This window comes from Salvelinus alpinus, chromosome 24, assembly GCF_045679555.1.
Source record: "Salvelinus alpinus chromosome 24, SLU_Salpinus.1, whole genome shotgun sequence".
Lineage (NCBI taxonomy): Eukaryota > Metazoa > Chordata > Actinopteri > Salmoniformes > Salmonidae > Salvelinus > Salvelinus alpinus.
In genome coordinates this window covers 20,952,550-20,975,833 of record NC_092109.1, presented here as the reverse complement: position 1 = coordinate 20,975,833, position 23,284 = coordinate 20,952,550, and the positions used below count along the sequence as shown (strand labels likewise).

General features: G+C 41.5%; 1 protein-coding gene across 1 annotated transcript in view; it reads left to right on the top strand.

Annotated features, from left to right (window-relative positions):
• LOC139552308 (astrotactin-2-like) overlaps window positions 1–23,284 on the top strand; it is a 547,772-nt gene that overhangs the window by 256,578 nt on the left and 267,910 nt on the right. Inside the window, exon 11 of the mRNA XM_071363924.1 lies at window positions 14,396–14,546. Coding sequence (XP_071220025.1) covers window positions 14,396–14,546 — 151 coding nt within the window. The remainder of the gene's footprint in view (window positions 1–14,395; window positions 14,547–23,284) is intronic.

Here is a 23,284-nt window from a genome sequence, read left to right as displayed (position 1 = left end):
ATATGAAACAGATTTTTTTTAACAAAGTCTGGAGAAGGGCTAGGGGGTGAAACCATATTTTACCACATTCACGTACCAGCTTGGATTTTTACTTTACCTTACATAACAATATTTCAGTGTTTGGTTTGTTAAATGTAATATAAATGTAATAATGATGAAAATCATCCGTTCTTACCGCCAGTAAGGGACTGCTAACAGTTGAGAACTGCTAATTTGCTAGCAAGAGCTTCGGGTGCGCACATGTAAATGTTTTTTGTCATGAATAGTGCCTGTGAGGCAGTGCTGGCGCCGATGGTGCACACATGTACTTTTTTGCCATGCATCTTGTCTGTGCTGCAGGTACCAAATGCACCTTAGAAATCGGCAGAATACACCTTGTGGTGAAAGTAAGAACTGCCATTGAATCCATTGAAAATACTGTAAAATAATAATAATTCTTATAAATGAAAAGTGACTTTTTCACAAAATAGAAATATACAAAGACAAAACAAATGGGGCATAGTGTGGAAATGATAACAAATGAGTGAAGGAAATGCAGAAATTGATCAATGCTGAAAGTTATTTTTGGTTGAAGTTTGATTTAACAGTATTAAACAGATGAGATTCCCATTAAAACATAAAATAATGTCAAAAATGTGAAAAATATTGTGAAATTATATTTGGGTCATATCGCCCAGCCCTGAGAAGAAGAATGTTTAAAATAATCTCACCAGATATGTAAGGCAACCTGTATGTATGTAACGCTCGTCAAGGGGAGGAGACCAAAACGCAGCGTGGTAAGTGTTCATTTTACATTTAATAAATGAACTGAACACTGAAACAACAAAAAAACAACAAAGAGAGTGAACGAAACGAAACAGTCCTGTCTGGTGCAGACACAAAACAGAAACATCTACCCACAACACACAGGTGGAAAAAGGCTACCTAAGTATGGTTCTCAATCAGAGACAACGATAGACAGCTGCCTCTGATTGAGAACCACACACGGGCATAGAAAAATGAACATAGAATGCAAGACATATAATGCCCACCCCAACTCACGCCCTGACCAAACCAAAATAGAGACATAAAAAGGATCTCTAAGGTCAGGGCGTGACAATGTAAGATGTTGACCATGTTTGGTCTTTTAGCTCTCCCACGGTGCATTTTGACAGAAAATTAATATAGCCTTATCTTAGTAAGTGAGCATATAGACGAGTTGCCTGACAACGTCACGAAAACGATGCATGCACATTGCAGAAGCTGAAGGCTGTGTGTTGTTGTGATTTTGGACGGTCAGATAGCTAGAAACAATGACAAGAAGCTGCCATGTGGGGAATCGTAGGTGGCTCATTTCAGCTTGTTGAATCTTGTTCTTAATACCATTTGTTGTTTTGAGGTGTTTTGACTCATGTCTTGTCTATGCTCATATGGCAAATATTCGCTAGCTAACTAACCAACAACTGTAATGAGGTATTTGAGAGACAACAAGTACTAATTTTGCAAATGTATTTATGTTTTCAATAAATATTTGAAGAGGAAAGATTTATATGTTTATATGTCAACAATTATTTGATTCTTAGCCAACCCTGTCTGTTTTGCCCAAAGGGTTGAGCATGCATCGGTTTTGTTGCTAAACAACCCACCCGTCTATTGCTTCCTTCACCAAGAAAATAACCAACCACCCATCCCCACCCCCACACTTCACAAATCCCACACGAATAAAAATGATTGACATTTTATTTATTAAGTGTATTATTGGGTTATATTTAATTGAATGTGGGCCAGAGACAAGTATAGGTCAGTGAAAAGGTTGGTCTATAATGTGTAGCAATCAACCCCTAGTATTCATTGCAGGTGCAATTTAGGGTTCCAATGTTTTGGTTCTCTGTTGGCACCATTTGATTTGTTAATTGCATTTCTCTATTACCACTGGTGGTGCCATCCTTATTAACAATACATTTCCATTCTTTGACCATCAATCATTTCTAAGACTCTATTGAATGAAAAAAGACCATTCATTCCCATGACAGTATGCATAGGTAGCCAGATAATTCTCTTGTAATAAGCTGTTTCAGTTGCGCTCCAGAGCTGGAGGACTTGTTATACAGGATGTGACATGAGAGGATGGAATGATATCTTGCATTATTCAAATACTTTGTTTATATATTGAGGTTCCATTTTGCAGTGCATCTGTAAATGATTGTAGTAGTTGTGCCTCTGTGTTCTATAGCATTATGCACTATATGGTGCTTCAAAGTAATGTGCTATCCTGCTAGAAAGTGAATAAGGAGGTAGCCAGTGGAAGAATGTGAGTCACTGAAGTGAAGTGGGGATATTTGCTCTCCTGCTGTGACTAGCTACTGTCAAAAATAATTCCGTTTCAAGTTTGTATTGGCACGTGCACAAGTATACTGAAATGCCTTTCTTGCTTGCTCATTCCCAACAATGCAGTAATCAATATCAGTAGTACCATCAAAAATACATCAACAAATAAAGTAGAACAAAAACACACAAATATAAATAATAATTATAAAGTATGTCAGTTTGATTTATAATGACTTGATGTTGTACCAGTAGAAAAACTCCAGTTCTATCACCCACCAGTAAGGTACTACTACTACTACTACTACTACTACTACTAACAATCAAATGTATTTATAAAGCACTTCTTACACCAGCTGATGTCAAAGTCCTGTACAGAAACCCAGCCTAAAACCCCAAACAACAAGCAATGCAGGTGTAGAAGCACGGAGGCTAGGAAAAACTCCCTAGAAAGGCCAGAACCTAGGAAGAAACCTAGAGAGGAACCAGGGGTGGCCAGTCCTCTTCTGGCTGTGCCGGGTGGAGATTATAACAGAACATGGCCAAGATGTTCAAATGTTCATAGATGACCAGCAGGGCCAAATAATAATAATCACAGTGGTTGTCGAGGGTGCAACAGGTCAGCACCTCAGGAGTAAATGTCAGTTGGCTTTTCATAGCCAATAATTCAGAGTATCTGTACCGCTCCTGCTGTCTCTAGAGAGTTGAACACAGGAAAAGTCTCACATGGATAGGCAGAACATTCCATAAAAATGAAGCTCTGCCTCCAGCTGTTTGCTTAGAAATTCTAGGGACAGTAAGGAGGCCTGCGTCTTGTGACCGTAGTGTACGTGTAGGTATGTACGGCAGGACCAAATCAGAGAGATAGGTAGGAGCAAGCCCATGTAATGCTTTGTAAGTTAGCAGTAAAACCTTGAAATCAGCCCTTGCCTTAACAGGAAGCCAGTGTAGAGAGGCTAGCACTGGAGTAATATGATTTTAAAAAATGGTTCTAGTCCAGATTCTAGCAGCTATGTTTAGCACTAACTGAAGTTTATTTAGTGCTTTATTTAGTGCTTTACTACTAGTACTACTACTACTACTACTACTGTTGGAGCTAGAAACATAGGCATTTTGCTGCACCCGCAATAACATCTGCTAAACGTGTGTATGTGACCAATAACATTTGATTCGATTTGATTTACTACTGCTACTAGTAATAGTACTACAATTACTACTACAACAACTATTCCTTTGAAATTACTCTGTATGAATACATCAGCTATTTACATTTTTACTAGCAATATTATTTGATGGTACTTTTGGGTGCAAACACCTCTTGGCTCAGCCTCGAGTCATATCAGTATCATTGGGCCTATAACAGTCTCTCTCTCGCATTAAAATGCTCAAGCCATTTCTATAGTATTACCAAGATCACTCAAAGGCAACCAAAATTTAACTTCTCAAACTCAGAGTCATAGAGCTTTTAGCGTGAAACTAGCTATTTATGAATTATGAAGTGTAATATTACAAAAAAAGCTTACATTAATCACGCTACAAACATTCCTTTATTGTATAATTGTCTGAATTCACACAAAATCCATATATTTGGATTATGTGTGAACTGGCCTCTGAATTTCATACCTAAATGTTCTTTCTGACGCCCTTCTGTTTGTGTTTGAAGCCATTATGTTTAATACACTGCTCAAAAAAATAAAGGGAACACTTAAACAACACAATGTAACTCCAAGTCAATCACACTTCTGTGAAATCAAACTGTCCACTTAGGAAGCAACACTGATTGACAATACATTTCACATGCTGTTGTGCAATTGGAATAGACAAAAGGTGGAAATTATAGGCAATTAGCAAGACACCCCCAAAAAAGGAGTGATTCTGCAGGTGGTGACCACAGACCACTTCTCAGTTCCTATGCTTCCTGGCTGATGTTTTGGTCACTTTTGAATGCTGGCGGTGCTCTCACTCTAGTGGTAGCATGAGACGGAGTCTACAACCCACACAAGTGGCTCAGGTAGTGCAGTTCATCCAGGATGGCACATCAATGCGAGCTGTGGCAAAAAGGTTTGCTGTGTCTGTCAGCGTAGTGTCCAGAGCATGGAGGCGCTACCAGGAGACAGGCCAGTACATCAGGAGACGTGGAGGAGGCCGTAGGAGGGCAACAACCCAGCAGCAGGACCGCTACCTCCGCCTTTGTGCAAGGAGGTGCACTGCCAGCGCCGTGCAAAATGACCTCCAGCAGGCCACAAATGTGCATGTGTCTGCTCAAACGGTCAGAAACAGACTCCATGAGGGTGGAATGAGGGCCCGACGTCCACAGGTGGGGGTTGTGCTTACAGCCCAACACCGTGCAGGACGTTTGGCATTTGCCAGAGAACACCAAGATTGGCAAATTTGCCACTGGCGCCCTGTGCTCTTCACAGATGAAAGCAGGTTCACACTGAGCACATGAGCACATGTGACAGACGTGACAGAGTCTGGAGACGCCGTGGAGAACGTTCTGCTGCCTGCAACATCCTCCAGCATGACCGGTTTGGCGATGGGTCAGTCATGGTGTGGGGTGGCATTTCTTTGTGGGGCCGCACAGCCCTCCATGTGCTCGCCAGAGGTAGCCTGACTGCCATTAGGTACCGAGATGAGATCCTCAGACCCCTTGTGAGACCATATGCTGACACATGCACATTTGTGGCCTGCTGGAGGTCATTTTGCAGGGCTCTGGCAGTGCACCTCCTTGCACAAAGGCGGAGGTAGCGGTCCTGCTGCTGGGTTGTTGCCCTCCTACGGCCTCCTCCACGTCTCCTGATGTACTGGCCTGTCTCCTGGTAGCGTCTCCATGCTCTGGACACTACGCTGACAGACACAGCAAACCTTTTTGCCACAGCTCGCATTGATGTGCCATCCTGGATGAACTGCACTACCTGAGCCACTTGTGTGGGTTGTAGACTCCGTCTCATGCTACCACTAGAGTGAGAGCACCGCCAGCATTCAAAAGTGACCAAAACATCAGCCAGGAAGCATAGGAACTGAGAAGTGGTCTGTGGTCACCACCTGCAGAATCACTCCTTTTTTGGGGGTGTCTTGCTAATTGCCTATAATTTCCACCTTTTGTCTATTCCATTTGCACAACAGCATGTGAAATTTATTGTCAATCAGTGTTGCTTCCTAAGTGGACAGTTTGATTTCACAGAAGTGTGATTGACTTGGAGTTACATTGTGTTGTTTAAGTGTTCCCTTTATTTTTTTGAGCAGTGTATGTATCTGTCCTTCCCAGAGGGACCCCTTCTGTTCAACAGAGGTCTGCTTTGACTCAACATGGTGGTGTGATCATGGGAAGCCCAGGGAAACAGTTGCTGTGTGAAGGGAGAATACATCTAGATGAGGAAAATGGGACACCCTCTGGATATTGTTCATAGAGAAGAAGATGTACAGCCAACTGTTGAAAGATTGTAACTGAGATGGAGATATTGGACTTAATGTTTTAGATCATGCTCCCCTGGCATAGTCCTCAATGCCTTTTACACGGATGCTCATAACATACCTTTTGAAATAAAACTTTGTACAAATATTTCTAATTTGACCAATTTCCTGAACAATGGCAATATTGTATTATAGTGCCAATTGTATTTCACAGCACAATGGGGAAGTTATGAAACACTAAAATAAGAATTTAACACTTAAAGAAAATGTGCTTTTATATTAAATATGTAGCGTTAATGCTGTCTTGATCTTGTTACAGTACAGCTCACGCTAATTATGCTCAGTCAGTTTAGCATGCTTTCATTTCCTCAACAACATCAAGGCTGTTTTGAATAGAATGGCTGTGATTTTGAAGAGCGTGTGCTTGATGCTATCTCAGTACAGGCTGTCAGAGTCCCTAGACTGCAATTTGGGGAATCAGGCCTTCTCCCGACTGCTAAGCTGTGTGCACAGCTGCACATGAAAGCCCATACAGAGCCACAGTCTCCCTCAGTGAAGACTCAGTGAGACTGGGAGAGATAGAACAATAGAAGAAGAATAAATACCTCTTCAGCAAAAGACGTTTAATTTCAGAGGAACCAGATCACATATCCTCTGGCTATCTGACTGAACGCCAGAGTATGTTTTAATCGCACTATGATGTGTTTGATAGCACTTCCCATTTTGCTCTTCTTTCTTCCCCTTTCTCTTCATCCACTTTTAGCTCCTCGTCTTGTTATCCTCTCCCTCTCTTCCCCTCTTCCTCTCCTTTCCTCCTCTCCACACACCCCTTCTCCTTTTATTTGCTTTCTCCCAAAGAACTGGGCTCTCTGTTTTTATGTACTCTGGAAGCAGTTCCACTATGTGTATATGTAGGCTGTTAAAAATAAAGTATTAATCTCCAGACTGGGTTTCAAACCAAGTTGCTAAGCCCCTTGATGTCTGTCTTGATGTGCAGCTGTTTCACTCTAATCATTCATTAAGGCAGTGAGTGGCTTGCTCCGCCTGGATTTTTGAACAAACAAATATTCCACTGAAACACTAGCTAGCTTGAGGATAGCTGTGGTGGGGCATTTTAAGTATGGATACAGCCTGTGTCAGAAGAAATGCTAACAGTTTATTTGAATCATATGACCATATTCCCTTCCATCACACCTCAGCACATTGTATAATAATAACTTTTCACAAAACTTTTGGCTCCTTATAATAGCTCTTATAAAGGCTTACATGCCTACATTCATAATTATTGGTGGAAAGTGCTCTTGAAGAGATATATTGTCAGTGTCTTGGAAAAACCTTGTACAGTATCTCCAAGAAGTAAACTTTTCATAAATTGAACATAAAAGACAAAAATTGACATACAAGGTTATTCCAGGACGCTGAATATGTTACATAAGGCAGGACGCCATATTGTTTTGTTTAATCTAGTTTCATCCCTTGAAATAATTGGATTTTTAATATGCATCCCATTGTTCTCATTCAGTGGCATGTGTGTGTACTTTGGAGGCTTCTTGGTATGTTAACTGGCACATGCCCAAGGTGTTTTTCACTTGTTTATTTGTTTGTGTCTCTTAATTGCCACTGCGATATGAGTGCCACACACAAAGCGCTAGAAAGTGTGGTTTGTTAGCACAGCGTGGCACCTATCTTCCTGTCACACAGTCTGTTCCCCTGTACACATTTTTCCTCCCTGTGTGCTCAATTCCCCACGGCCCTGTTCCAAAGAATACACTTTTGTTCCTATTCTATGAAAAACACATGTCCCACAGGGGTTCCTTATCCTCACGCTCACCCCACAGTGGGCATGTGGAGTTCAATACCCATGCTTGGTTAAGCAGCCAGAGGTGGTCCCAGCATCCAAACATGAAGCTACTGCCGGTCAAGCTAACATGTTTTCCCAGTGGAAAATATTGATGTATTTTTTCACACATTCTGTTTTTCATTATATTTTTTTCATAAGGAGAAGCTGAGGTGGTTTGAGTGTTGGCTGACAAGGGACTCATAATACGGCACCAGATTTGTCTACCTCATAGCCAAAGTGAAAGAAAAGAGTTCAAACTTCCAACAACGTTCATAGATAGATGGTGGATCGACCCTTTCTTCATCTCTCGTTTTATTATCTAGCCTAATTTTTCTTATTTATTTCTCACTAAAGCTTGATTGGCAGTTAAGTAGTTAGCGCTACAGCACAAAGATTCAGATGACAAAAACATTGTTGAAAGCATTGGCTTTCAGTTTTAATGATGGTTAGATTTTTCCTCAGCCAACCTCGAACCCATGAAAGCATAAAGGAATTGAAATAGGTAGAGATTGGATGCTGATGATATAAGGTTGCCACAGAAACAACAACAATACCTACTTCTCAATTCAAATGTTGTTAGTTATTGTGACAAGACTGCACAAGGTTATGTTTACTGAATAACTTAATGTCTCTAGCCTTTAAAAAGCACACTGCATATTCAGGCAGCGACCAGCGAATAGCGACCATCAATCCTCAGCTTTTTTCCTCAGAGGGACATGTTGCCATGTTGTCCGTATTATTTCTCTCCACTCCTAACACATTGTCAGGCAAGGCGAGGTGTTGAAGCCAAAGCGACCTCCCGGCTTGCGGTGCCGCGGTGAGCTAACACACCGTTCTTCTTCCTTAGCAACACTCTGCTATAACATTGAGGAGTCAGCTCCTTAATGCACCACTTAATAGTACACAAAGTGGGGCCCTCAACCCCACTTGTAGCGTGTGTGTGTGTGTGTGTGTGTGTGTGTGTGTGTGTGTGTGTGTGTGTGTGTGTGTGTGTGTGTGTGTGTGTGTGTGTGTGTGTGTGTGTGTGTGTGTGTGTGTGTGTGTGTGTGTGTGTGTGTATGCACACTGACAGACTGAGCAGCTGAATCCAGGTGAAAGCTATGATCCCTTATTGATGTCACATGTGAAATCCACTTCAATCAGCATAGATGAAGCTTGAGACATTTGAGACATGGATTGTGTATGTGTGCCATTCAGAGGGTGAATGGGAAACACCAAATATTTAAGTGCCTTTGAATGGGGTATGGTAGTAGGTGCCAGGTACATCGGTTTGAGTGTGTCAAGAACTGCAACGCTGCTGAGTTTTTCACACTCAACAGTTTCCCGTGTGTATCAAGAATAGTCCACCACCCAAAGGACATCCAGCCAACTTGACACAACTGTGAGAAGCATTGGAGTCAACATGGGCCAGCATCCCAGTTGAACGCTTTCGACACCTTTTAGATGCCATGCTCCGACGAATTGAGGCTGTTCTGAGGGCAAAATGGGGTGCAAGTCAATAAGAAGGTGTTCCTAATGTTTTGTACACTCAGTTTATGTGTGTATGTTTTTTTCCCCTCTTTCTCGAGCGGCTGCTGTACCTCGTAAAGGGCGGCTGTATGTGACAATGCCAGCGGGCGGTGCCTGTTCGCTTTATTAGCAACTTAATGGATGGATCAAGCCGGCGCTCCAATTAGCCCCGGTACGCGACATGCCATGAGCCCCTACCCCCGATTTCTCACAAATGACAGCTTCATACATAGTAAATTGCCATCGCATCAACTTCATAAACATTTTAATTGCAGTGATTGTGCGTGATCGCACTTCCTCGTGAACTGACCCTGCTAAATTGTGTAGCCACTCACTTTCCATAGAAGAATATAAGGCCGGAATGATAGTTTGTCATAACGGTGATTAAGGGGGAAAAAATTGAATGAATAAAGGGCTATTTTCAGAGATCGGTCCTGCCATTGTTTAAAACCACACAGAGAGAAGCCATATTGGTTTCATAAAAATGTAGGACTGTTTTTGTCTCTATTTACATTCCACCTCAGTGGCAAATGGTGACATATCGATGGAGAGGTGAAGTGCATTAGGGGATGCAGCATAATTTAAGCCTCTGTTTTGACCTTTGACCTTATCTCCCCACAAATCCTTCCTGGGGAGACAGGATGCGGCAGGGGGGCAGGCCAGGCCAAATACATCAAGAATTCACCCTTCACATGAATTATGATATCCACTATATGAACTATTGCTCCCTCCCCCTGCATGCCACATTCACCACGAACTCATCTCCCCCTCTCTCTCAACACTCTTCTCACAAAATGACTTTCTCGCACGTGGTCCAACTGGAAATTGCTGTGTGTGGGTGGGTGGGTGGGTGTGTGTGTGTGCGTTTGGCACAAGTGTATGTGTTGCCTGTGTGTGTTTCCTATTGCAAGCAGAGCGGAGGTAGAGAGATGAAAATATAATAATAATGTCAACTACATGTTTTAATAACTGTAGGGTATTTGAGCTTCAGTGAAATCAACAGAAAGCCTAGTGTTAATTTAATTGGAGACCGTAGCAGTAAGACATATTGCTAGCTATAATGTCACTAATGAATACAAAAGTGGAAACATACCACAGGGAGACCATGGCAAGATCTTTATACAGAGATGTGTAGGGCTTCAGTGAACTTTAGAGAATTAAGCTATTTCCTTACGCACATACCATACCATTTCCATACTGATTGGAATAAGAACTCTAGGTGAACCAAGTCTGTCACAGTGATACTGTATAGCTACAGTAAATAAGACACTGCAATATTGTCACGCTGTCCTATTTTTTCAGGTTTTTCTAAACCATCTTTTACTGTTGGTCGAGATTGCTTTTTGTTTTCTGGCAAAGGAATGCAATAAGAAGGAGCTCAAAACAATATCCCCTTAAGATGTATCTTATTGTGGTGTGTGTTTCTCTGCAGATTGTCGTTGTGGTTGGCTACTCATTGTTTTGCACTGGCCAAGATGGATGCCCTGTCATCATGGACGCTGTTGACCTTATTGTCTCTTTTGAAAACCTTGTATCACCTTTGTAGAAATGTTAAAGTTCCCTGACATCACAGAGTCGCCTCTTCGCTGTTGACGTTGAGACTGGTGTTTTGCGGGTACTATTTAATGAAGCTGCCAGTTAAGAACTTGTGAGGCGTCTGTTTCTCAAACTAGACACATTCATGTACTTGTCCACTTGCTCAGTTGTGCACCGTGGCCTCCCACTCCTCTTTCTATTCTGGTTAGTGCCAGTTTGCGCTGTTCTGTGAAGGGAGTAGTACACAGCGTTGTACGAGATTTTCAGTTTCGTGGCAATTTCTCGCATGGAATAGCCTACATTTATTTTATCAGAACAAGAATAGACGAGTTTCAGAAGAAAGTTCTTTATTTCTGGCTATTTTGATCCTGTAATTGAACCCACAAATGCTGATGCTCCAGATACTCAACTAGTCTAAAGACGGACAGTTTTATTGCTACTTTAGTCAGAAGAACAGTTTTCAGCTGTGCTAACATAATTGGAGAAGGGTTTTCTTTTAAAATGATCAACTTGGATTAGCTAACAGAACGTTCCATTGGAACACAGGAGTGATGGTTGCTGATAATGGGCCTCTGTACGCCTATGTAGATATTCCGTAAAAAAAATCTGCCGTTTCCAGTAGTCATTTACAACATTAGCAATGTCTACACTGTATTTCTGATCAATTTGATGTTATTTTAATCAACAAAAAATGTGCAAGGAAATTTCTAAGTGACCCCAAACTTTTGAATGGTAGTGTACATGTAACCAAGCCAGCCCAGGACCTTCACATCCGGCTTCTTCACCTGCGGGAACGTCTGAAGAGGAGGGGGAATGCTGAGGAGTATTTCTGTTGTTAATAAAGCCCTAATCTTATTGGGTGGACCTGGCTCCTAAATTGGTGCGCCTATGCCCTCCCAGGCCCACCCATGGCTGCACCCCTGCCCAGTCATGTGAAATCCATAGATTAGGGCCTAATGAATTTATTTCAAATTACTGATTTCCTTCTATGAACTGTAACTCCGTAAAATCTATGAAATTGTTGCATGTTGCATTTATGTTCAGTATAGAATAAAGAAAGGACAGCCAGCTAGCACTACCATGTTGAAGCCTGCATGGCACTGTGTCTTAGCTCAGATTAAACACAGAGAGTTCTGATGGCTTCATTATTTGCAATTACACCTCTAATGACTTTTGAATTTCCCTGTGGGCTAGGCAGAGCGGGCACAGACACCTGTGTGAAGCAGAGGGCTATCAGGCATCAGCCTATCAGGCAGCCCCCTGTACCTAAGCTGGCAGGCCCTCGTGCTCTGCCAGATCTCTGGCCATGGGAAATCATATCCAAACACATTAGGAGACTTTGGAAGCGGCTGGACCAAAAAGCCACTATTCGTAATCCCCCTTGTCACTTTCACGCCTGCAGACTCCCACCTGCTCCCCAACACCACAGGCCAGAGGAAAGGCACTAGCACGGCAGCTTTGATGGCTCTGAACAAACATGTGTGACACACTCACACAATCTCACCCAACTACCCAGGCATGCTTTTGTTGTTTGCCTCTAGTATTGCACAAGGGAAACAGTGTCCTTGCACATTATCATTTTATATTTACATTTTAGTCATTTACCAGATGCTCTTATCCAGAGCGACGTACAGTTAGTGCATTCATCTTAAGATAGCTAGATGGGACATATCTGTCATAGTAAGTACATTTCTCCTCAATAAAGTAGCTATCAGCAATGTCAGCGCTGATTTTAAAAAAGTCAAGTGGGAGTGTTGATTCAAGAAAGGCATGTTTTTAATCCATTCTTCTTCTATCTATCTGTCTATCTCTGTGTGTTTGTGTGCCTCTATTTCAAGATCCAAGTTTTAAGTCACATGCACAAGTATAGTGAAATGCCTTTCTTGCAAGCTCCAAACCCAACAATTCAGCAATCAATATCAATGTAGCACAAAAAATAACATAAGGTAGAACAAAAACACACAAGAAATAAAAATAAGAACACGAGAAAGTAATAAGCTACACTATATATACACACAAGAAGCTATTCACAGGTTCAGTTCCAATACCGTATTTAGATACACTACATGACCAGAAGTATGTGGACACCTGCTCGTCAAAGATCTCATTCCAAAATCATGGACATTAATATTGGTCAACCCTTTCCTGCTATACAAGCCTCCACTCTTCTGGGAAGGCTTTCCACTAGATGTTGGAACATTGCTGCAGGGACTTGCTTCCATTCAGTCAGAAGAGCATTAGTGAGGTTGGGCACTGAAGTTGGCCGATTAGGCCTGGCTTGCATTCAATGTTCCAATTTACCCCAAAGGTGTTCGATGGGGTTGAGGTCAGCACTCTGTGCAGGCCAGTCAATTTCTTCCACACCGGTCTCAACAAACAATTTTTTTATGTACCTCGCTTTGTGCACTGGGCATTGTCATGCTGAAACAGAAAAGGGCCTTCCCTAAACTGTTGCCACCAAGTTGGAAGTCTAGAATCATCTGGAATATCATTGTATGCTGTAGCGTAAAGATATCCCTTCACTGGAACTAAGGAGCCCGAACCATGAAAAACAGCCCCAGACCATTATTTCTTCTCCAACAAACTTTACAGTTGGCACTATGTATTCGGGCAGGTTAGAGTTATCCTGGCATCCACCAAACCCAGATTCGTCCGTCGAAGTGCCAGATAGTGAAGCTTTCAACTAACAGTTATTGTGCTGACGTTACTTCCAGAGGCAGTTTAGAACTCGGTACTGAGTGTTACAACCAACAACAGACACATTTTACGGGCTAAGCGCTTCAGAACTCGGCGGTCCTATTCTGTGAGCTTGTGTGGCCAACCACCTTGCGGCTTAGCCGTTTTTGCTCCTAGACATTTCTACTTCAGAATAACAGCACTTACAGTTGGCCAGGGCAGCTCTTGTAGGGCAGAAATTTGACGAACTGACTTGTTGGAAAACTGGCATCCTATAAAGGTGCAATGTTGAAAATCACTGAGCTCTTCAGTACGTGCCATTCTACTGCCATTGTTTGTCTATGGAGATTGCATGGCTGTGTGCTCGATTTTATACACCTGTCAGCAATGGGCGTGGCTGAAATAGCTGAATCCACTAATTTCCACTGATACAGTGCCTTCGGAAAGTATTCAGACCCCTTGACTTTGTCCACATTTTGTTACGTTACAGCCTTATTCTAAAATCTCTCTGAACAATGGCCCAAACATCCCAGTATATCTTTTGGAGATGGATTCCACAATGGGATTGAGTTAAGATACAACTTGAATAGCTCAATTCCATCTGTACCAGTTGCCCTCAGACCACAGCACAGCAGCAACATATCCTAACAGAAGTCATGTGACTGCACACCAAGGACAGAATGGACAATATGGCTCCTTTTCAAACTATCTCTTATTCAAATGAATGATTCTAGTATTAGTTGTCTTGCAACAATATGATAGTGCTAATATAACCTTTGCAGAATTACAAGGGTCACCACAATAGGACATTCAGCTAATACAGATTTGGTTAGGAGAAAAAAAATGGGGTGTGTGATAATAACATTACACAGAGCAGACCTTTGCTTTATGCTAGATATGTGGACCTTGAAGCATCCCCCCCAAAATAACTTCAACACACCTGTATTTGATCTCCTTTTCTTTATGTACAACTAACCAAACCTCATATACATCAGAAGTACCGCCAGTGTGTTGTCCATATTAGGACATCCTCAGACACATGTTCAGCTGAGTGCTCAGGCTTTATTCTGATCAGTCTATTGATGACAGTGTCTTCCTCTTCTCTGTCCATCATAGGGAGGAGGCCATCATGTCCACTTACTTTGAGGCAGTAGATGATCTCCTGGCATCTTTTGGCCCGGTCCGAGACTGCTCAAAGGACAACGGGGGCTGCAGGAAGAACTTCAAGTGTGTGTCGGACCGCAGAGTCGATTCAACAGGCTGTATGGTGAGTTACTGTCACCTCTTTAAAACCTCTAGAAAGAAATGTAGTAAGACATGAACTCAGCAAAAAATGAAATGTCCCTTTTTCAGGACCCTGTCTTTCAAAGATAATTCGTAAAAAACGGTCGTTAAGACACTAACCGCTTACAGACGGTAGGCAATTAAGGTCACAGTTATGAAAACTTAGGACACTAAAGAGGCCTACTGACTCTGGGGAAAGAAACAAAAGAAAGATGCCCAGGGTCCCTGCTTATCTGCGTGAACGTGCTTTAGGCATGCTGCAAGGAGGCATGAGGACTGCAGATGTGGCTAGGGCAATAAATTGCAATGTCCGTACTGTGAGACGCCTAAGACAGCGCTACAGGGAGACAGGACGGATCGTCCTCGCAGTGGCAAACCACGTGTAACAACACCTGCACAGGATCGGTACATCCAAACATCACACCTGCGGGACAGGTACAGGATGGTGGCAACAACAACTGCCCGAGTTACACCAGGAACGCACAATCCCTCCATCATTGCTCAGACCATCTGCAATAGGCTGAGAGAGGCTGGACTGAGGGTTTGTAAGCCAGTCCTGTAAGGTAGGTCCTCACCAGACATCACCGGCAACAACGTCGCCTATGGGCACAAACCCACCGTCGCTAGACCAGACAGGACTGGCGAAAAGTGCTCTTCACTGATGACTTGCGGTTTTGTCTCAACGGGTGATGGTCGGATTTGCGTTTATCGTCGAAGGAATGAGCGTTACACTGAAGCCTGTACTCTGGAACAGGATCGATTTGGAGGTGGAGGGTCCGTCATGATCTGGGGCAGTGTGTCACAGCATCATCTTACTGAGCTTGTTGTCATTGCAGGCAAACTCAACGCTGTGCGTTACAGGGAAGACATCCTCCTCCCTCATGTGGTACCCCTCCTGCAGGCTCATCCTGTCATGACCCTCCAGCATGACAATGCCACCAGCCATACTGCTCGTTCTGTGCGTGATTTCCTGCAAGACAGGAATGTCAGTGTTCTGCCATGGCCATTGAAGAGCCCTGATCTCAATCCCATTGAGCACGTCTGGGACCTGTTGGATCGGAGGGTAAGGGCTAGGGCCATTCCCCCCAGAAATGTCTGGGAACTTGCAGGTGCCTTGGTGGAAGAGTGGGGTAACATCTCACAGCAAGAACTGGCAAATCTGGTGCAGTCCATGAGGAGGAGATGCACTGCAGTACTTGGCCACACATGGGACACATTATTCCATGTATGTTAGTCACATGTCTGTGGAACTTGTTCAGTTTATGTCTCAGTTATTGAATCTTCTTATGTTCATACAAATATTTACACATGTTAAGTTTGCTAAAAATAACAGTTGACAGTGAGAGGACGTTTCTTTTTTTGCTGAGTTTATAATAATAATTTTTGCATAACAAAGTGCTATATTTAAATGTAATTTCTCACCTTGAGGATTCCAGATTCATAAGCTCCCTTAACTTTGAATATTTATCTGATTCAGTTTGATTTTATAGTGAACATGCTTTTAGCAATTGAATATCTGCTAATTAGCACGTACACATTGATACAGAGCAAAGGTGATAGACGCCAGTTGTTTACCACTACATTCTCAATGTTGTTATTTTCTCCATGATGATGATTATTTTGATCTTGGGATATTTTTTTACATTTGTGATTGGCAAAAGTGTGGATGTTCACAGCACCTGCTTGCTTATGGAAAGGAAGTCAAACACGTGTAAAAACCACTTCATCATGATTCTTGAAACACAGCCTCAAATAAAGTGTTTCCCAAAAAAGGAAATAAAATGAATGCTCAGTAGTAGATTAATTACCACACCTATTAAAGTAACATGCTGACATACTGTAGCCGACTGTAGGACACGTATTGGATATGCAGTACAGTACGTCTCTGTGTAGGAGGTTGGTTGTTTGCGTATTTACAATGGGAGGAGAGATGGAGAGACAGGAAAGGTCCAATGCCAGAGGTTTGATGGGAGTTTGGGAATGCTCAAGTTTGTATCCAATTAAATTAATGAGCCAGTTGGGTAGCTATGTGATGTATGGCTTGATCATTAGGGGGTAGGGTTGTAATTTGACTGGCCTGTGGCCTATTTGTCACAAAAAATGAGAGCCAAACACTGATACTGCAATTTCCCCATGCATTTTGACTGGGACTGTTAAAAGAATTGCTGAATCGAGAGAGATTTTCCCAATAGCCCAACTGTTGCTGTGGTACTCTGAGAGACAGCCTAAAAGGAATTGTGCCTGTGATAGATACAGACCTGAATGAAGAACTCACACAACTATCAGACATAAATGGTTGTACCCACATTTCATTTATTGTTTAATATTTCCTTATACCACTTGGAGTTCTTTCACATGGTGATTCACCAACAACGTGGGCAATTGTGTCCTTATAGTGCAGCTTTGTGTTAACCCGTTTCTGCTTACATCACTTTACATGCCTCTGATTAGTAAAGAGTTGGAAAATGACATATTTAATTTACACCCATATACAATGGGGGCAGCAGGGGGTCAGCGGTAGCCCCAGAGGGTTGCTGGCATCAATATCTCAGGTGCCACCTACTGCCGATGTTCCCTTGAGCAACGAACTTAACCCACTAAACTGCTCATTGAGCGCTCTACTACAGCTGCCCTCTGCTCCAGTCTCTCCAACCTAATGTGTGTTTGTGTGTATGTGTTAGTGCTGAGCAATTCATATTTTTTCTTTTTTTATTAAACAACTAATTGACCGACGTCGGTTCAATAACATTAATTCCATTTACTTTTTGTTTTTTTTTGTGAGCTCAACGCGCCGTTTCTCTAGAGAGAAATCAAATCATTCACAAGAGAAATTGGCCATGTTCGAGAGCACCAAATCCATGATGCATTGTGGGTGAATGGTGATTGACTGACTGATCTACAAATAATAATGAGTAGTTATTTATGATGCAAAGTGATTTGTAGATCAGTCAGTTGTTAGTCATCTGCAATGTCAAATAAGCCCATTAAGTCAAGAACTATGTGAGAAGCTGGGCTGATTGTAAGTTGTAGTTTTCATTACGTAAATATTCATCCAAGTTCAGAACAGAAACGTGGTAATTAAAAGTAACATGCTGACATACTGTAGCCAACTGTAGGAAATGTATTTGATATGCAATACAGTACGTCTTTGTGTGAAGGAGGTTGGTTGTTGGCATATTTACAATGGGAGGAGAGATGGCGAGATGGGAAAGGTCCAATGCCAGAGGTTTGATGGGAGTTTGGGCGGGCTCGAGTTGTCAACCAATTAAATTAATGAGCCAGTTGGGTAGCTATGTGATGTATGGCTTGATCATTAGGGGGTAGGGTTGTAATTTGACTGGCCTGTGGGCTGTTTGTCACAAAGAATGAGAGCCAAACACTGATACTGCAATTTCCCCATGCATTTTGACTGGGACTGTTAAAATAATTGCTGAATCGAGGGAGATTTTCCCAATAGCCCAACTGTTGCTGTGGTACTCTGAGAGACAGCCTAAAAGGAATTGTGCCTGTGATGGATACAGTCCTGAATGAAGAACTCACACAACTATCAGAGATAAATGGTTGTACCCACATTTCATTTATTGTTTAATATTGCCTTATATCACTTGGAGTTCTTTCACATGGTGATTCACCAACAACGTGGGCAATTGTGTCCTTATAGTGCAGCTTTGTGTTAACCCGTTTCTGCTTACATCACTTTACATGCCTCTGATTAGTAAAGAGATGGAAAATGACATATTTCATTTACACCCATATACAATGGGGGCAGCAGGGGGTCAGCGGTAGCCCCAGAGGGTTGCTGGCATCAATATCTCAGGTGCCACCTACTGCCGATGTTCCCTTGAGCAACGAACTTAACCCACTAAACTGCTCATTGAGCGCTCTACTACAGCTGCCTTCTGCTCCAGTCTCTCCAACCTAATGTGTGTTTGTGTGTATGTGTTAGTGCTGAGCAATTCATATTTTTTCTTTTTTTATTAAACAACTAATTGACCGACGTCGGTACAATAACATTAATTCCATTTATTTCGTTTTTTTTGTGAGCTCAACGCGCCGTTTCTCTAGAGAGAAATCAAATCATTCACAAGAGAAATTGGCCATGTTTGAGAGCATCAAATCCATGATGCATTGTGGGTGAATGGTGATTGACTGACTGATCTACAAATAATAATGAGTAGTTATTTATGATGCAAAGTGATTTGTAGATCAGTCAGTTGTTAGTCATCTGCAATGTCAAATAAGCCCATTAAGTCAAGAACTATGTGAGAAGCTGGGCTGATTGTAAGTTGTAGTTTTCATTAGGCAAATATTCAACCAAGTTCAGCACAGAAACGTGGTAATTAATTACAATGACCATAATCAATTGTGGCGCATACGCACAGACCATATGAGAGGAATGACATAACAAAACACAACGGCTATAGGAATTGAGACATTTTGTGAGGTAGCTTTACCCGATTGATTGTTGTGTTATTGGTAATAAGCTGTCGTGAAAGTATGCCTTATCTACTTCGAAGAACCAAATTGAAAAATGATTCAGTCAGCCAGCTAGCTACTACAGTACTAGCCTAGCTAAAGTCATCATATAAAAACGAAGTAATATACACAACTGAAATATTGTACAGTATTAAAGTAAAGTAAGTCATCTGAAAAAATGATGGTTAATAAGTGATAAGCAGTAATGGGCATTCACTACCATCATGGGGCTTTTATTAATTGTTTTATTCTGTGTTACAACATTCAACCCACTGTCAGTGTCAGCAAAAAGGCAGGTGATGGCTGAGGGAAACTTACAAATCATTTTAATGTCATGATTCCATAACATATGTAATGTTTTTTAAATGATTTAAATAAAAAAATAATCTGAATTTCTTTCACCAGTGTAACCTTACCAACCTCAAAAAGCACTAATCGCTCAGCATTAGTATGTGTGTGTGTATCGGAGGGGTTAGGCAAAACACAGAAGGCACATTTCCATCTCTTATGGATTAATACAAGTATATATTATCTTACATCATCTAAAGCATTGAGCACAGCTGCATTTCAGGTAATAGATAGGTTGGGGTTGTACCCATATGTTTGTATTTCTATCATGTTTTAAATGTGTATCTCTTTGGAGGGCTAGGTAGTGTCACTTCATTCGGGAGTTGCAGCGATGGGACAAGACTTTAACTACCAATTGGATATCAGAAAATTTAGGAGAAAATGTTAAAGTACAAAAAAATATAAATAAAAGAGTCACTGCACACAGCTCAGGGCTAATCCCCAGGCCTTACTCCATACATGGTTACCATAACAACCTTCCATGATTAATAATCTGAGTTGCTCTCTGAACCAGTACATTCGGAAAGTATTCAGACCCCTTGACTTATCCCACACAGTACAGCCTTATTATAAACTTGATTAAATTGTATTTTGTACTCATCAATCTACACACAATAACCCATAATGACAAAGTGAAAAAGAGGAAATACCTTATTTACATAAGTATTCAGACCCTTTGCTATGAGACTCGAAATTGAGCTCAAGTGCATCTTGTTTCTATTGATCATCCTTGAGATGTTTCTACAACTTGATTGGAGTCCACCTGTGTCGAGGCACAGATCTGAGGAAGCGTACCAAAACATTTTCGCAGTGTTGAAGGTCCCCAAGAACACAGTGGCCTCCATCATTCTTAAATGGAAGAAGTTTGGAACCACCAAAACTCTTCCTAGAGCAGGCCACCCGGCCAAACTGAGCAATCGGGGGAGAAGGGCCTTGTTCAGGGGGTGACCAAGAACCCGATGGTCACTCTGACAGAGCTTTAGAGTTTCTCTGTGGAGATGGGAAAACCTTCCAGAAGGACAACCATCTCTGCAGCACTTCACCAATCAGGCCTTTATGGTAGAGTGGCCAGATGGAAGCCACTCTTCAGCAAAAAGCACGAAAACCCGCTTGGAGTTTGCCAGAAGTCACCTAAAGGACTCTCAGACCATGAGAAACAAGATTCTCTGGTCTGATGAAACCAAGATAGACCTTTTTGTCCTGAATGCCAAGCATCACATCTGGAGGAAACCTTGCACCATCCTTACGGTGAAACAAGGTGGTGGCAGCATCATGCTGTGGGGATGTTTTTCAGTGGCAGGGATTGGGAGACTAGTCAGGATCGAGGAAAAGATGAACGGCTCAAAGTACAGATAGATCCTTGATAAATACATGCACCAGAGCGCTCAGGACCTCAGACTGGGGCGAAGGTTCACCTTCCAACAGGACAACGACCCTAAGCACACAGCCAAGACAACTCAGGAGTGTCTTCGGGACAAGTCTCTGAATGTCCTTGAGTGACCAAGCACGAGCCCAGACTTGAACCCAATGTAGCATATCTGGAGAGACCTGAAAACAGAGCTTGAGAGGATCTGCAGAGAATAATCTGTGCCTCGACACAATCCTGTCTCGGAGCTCTACAGACAATACTGGTGTCCCAAGCTTGTAACGTCATACCCAAGAAGACTCAAGGCTGTAATCGCTGCCAAAGGTGCTTCAACAAAGTACTGAGAAAAGGGTCTGAATAATTATGTCAATTTGTTTTTTCAGTTCATAATTTTTTATATTTTTGCAAAAATTCTCAAACCTGTTTTTGCTTTGTCAGTATGGGGTATTTTGTGTAGATTGATGAGGGAAACAATTACTCTATTCATTTTAGAATAAGGCTGGAATGTAACAAAATGTGGAAAAAGTCAAGGGGTCTGAATACTTTACGAATGCACTGTATCATAAAAATTATGCCATGCTGGAGAAAAAGGCATCTTTAGTGGCTCAGGAACTTTAGATGTATAGATAGATGGTGATATCGTGCTTGCTCTTTGCTTTTTTAATCATGGAAGGTGAGATTTTTCATGAGTGCATTAGATAAAACCACTTGAATTAAGCTCCTGTGGTTGAAACCTCAAGTTAATAGATATAGCATAACACATCATTGCACATGCGATAAAACAGCAGAGTATGTACTACGATTATTTTTTACCACGATGTTGGATGCTAATTTCCTCTAAACAAAACCAAAAACAATAGAAAATGCGTCTGGGGCGGCCAGTGGTGCTGTTTCACCTATCGCAGATCCCAGCTTTAACATCAATCTTTAGATAACCATATCGCTCAAATACTTAACGTTGATTATTATGGAACAGATCATGAATTTCATACAAATACATCAATTGAGTTATGATAGTACAGTAAATTATTCTCATGAAGACAACATTTGTATCGTGATACTGCTATGGTATTTCATTTATACCATGGTACTACTATGATACTTAAATGTATACCATGGTACTACTATGTTACTTTCACTTATACCATGGCGCTACTGTACTACGGTACTTTCATTTATACCATGTTACTACGATGGTACTTTCAGTTATACCATGGTGTAGTCTAAATCATGGTAATGTACCATGGTTTTAGCCTTGAAGTATGATGGTACTACCATGGTACTGCCATTGTATCTAAATAATACAATGGTATTGCATCATTTATACCGTGGTATAGATGTGGATCACGGAAATACCATTGTTTTAACCTGCATTATACATTCTACCATGGTAATGCACAATTATGATAAACGGTATCCAAATGTATCATATGGTACCATCTCAATTAATTGTACATTACCGTGGTGCAATGGCGGTATAATGCCTTAAATAAATACCTTAGCTTCACAGTGAGCGAGTTAAAAAGCATAGGATATGGAACACAAAGTTTAGCGGAGTGTAATGATATTGTTGTTATTTTTTGTTGACGTTTTGATAGTTTAAATAATTTATAAAAGTCTGTTAGCATAGAAGCTAGCATTAGCTCCAGTCAAGCTAGGCTGTTGTAGTCATAGAGACAGAGGACTCCAACGAATGTTCAGACAGAGTGTAAACAAAGGGAAATATTGTAACTTGCTGTTGTTAGGGATATGTTGAGAATGACATGATGAAAATGTATTTATGAGATAAGATGATTATTAATACCTTTTCACAAATAGTTTTTTTAGTATGTTGGCTATTTAGAAATGTATAAGAGTAGCCTAGTCAGTTGAATGAGAGAGACAACTGAAAAACGTATTGAAGGGAGAAGCACCAGATAAACAAATTATTTTAAATCTGATCAAGGTGTTAGACTCCCTTCATTCTACTCACCATACCCTATCCAGGTCCCAAGATTTAAGAGGGTTCACTATTTTTACGTTTTTTTTTTTTTTTTTTAATGCAGTCAGATTGCAGTATAACTGCAGTTCAACTGCAATACACTGCAGTTATTCTGCAATTACTGTGTACCAAATACCACAGTGGACTGCAGTTACTGCACTTTTACTGCAGTTTCAAAACTGAAATCTTTTTTTGGAAGGGTAGGCCTACACTTTGCCATTGCAGAGCAAGAAGTCAATGTTGTATTACACACACTCATTTGACTATATAGACTGTACACACACCATATACACTCCAGTGGCACTCAGTGTCGTTTAAGATGAGGGAGGACAATTCTTTTTTCATGAGTATGGCCTTATTTCTATTACAGCATATTGGATGACTCGTTCATATTCCATTCACCCAGTTCAATGTACAAGCAATATGTTTAGGCTACTACATGATACTCAAATCAACCTTAAAAAGGTTGCGACAACCTAGCTTATGAATGTAGATGCACACAGGGTGAGAGACAAATTTGAGGTGACAGACAGTGACACATGGACAGTGA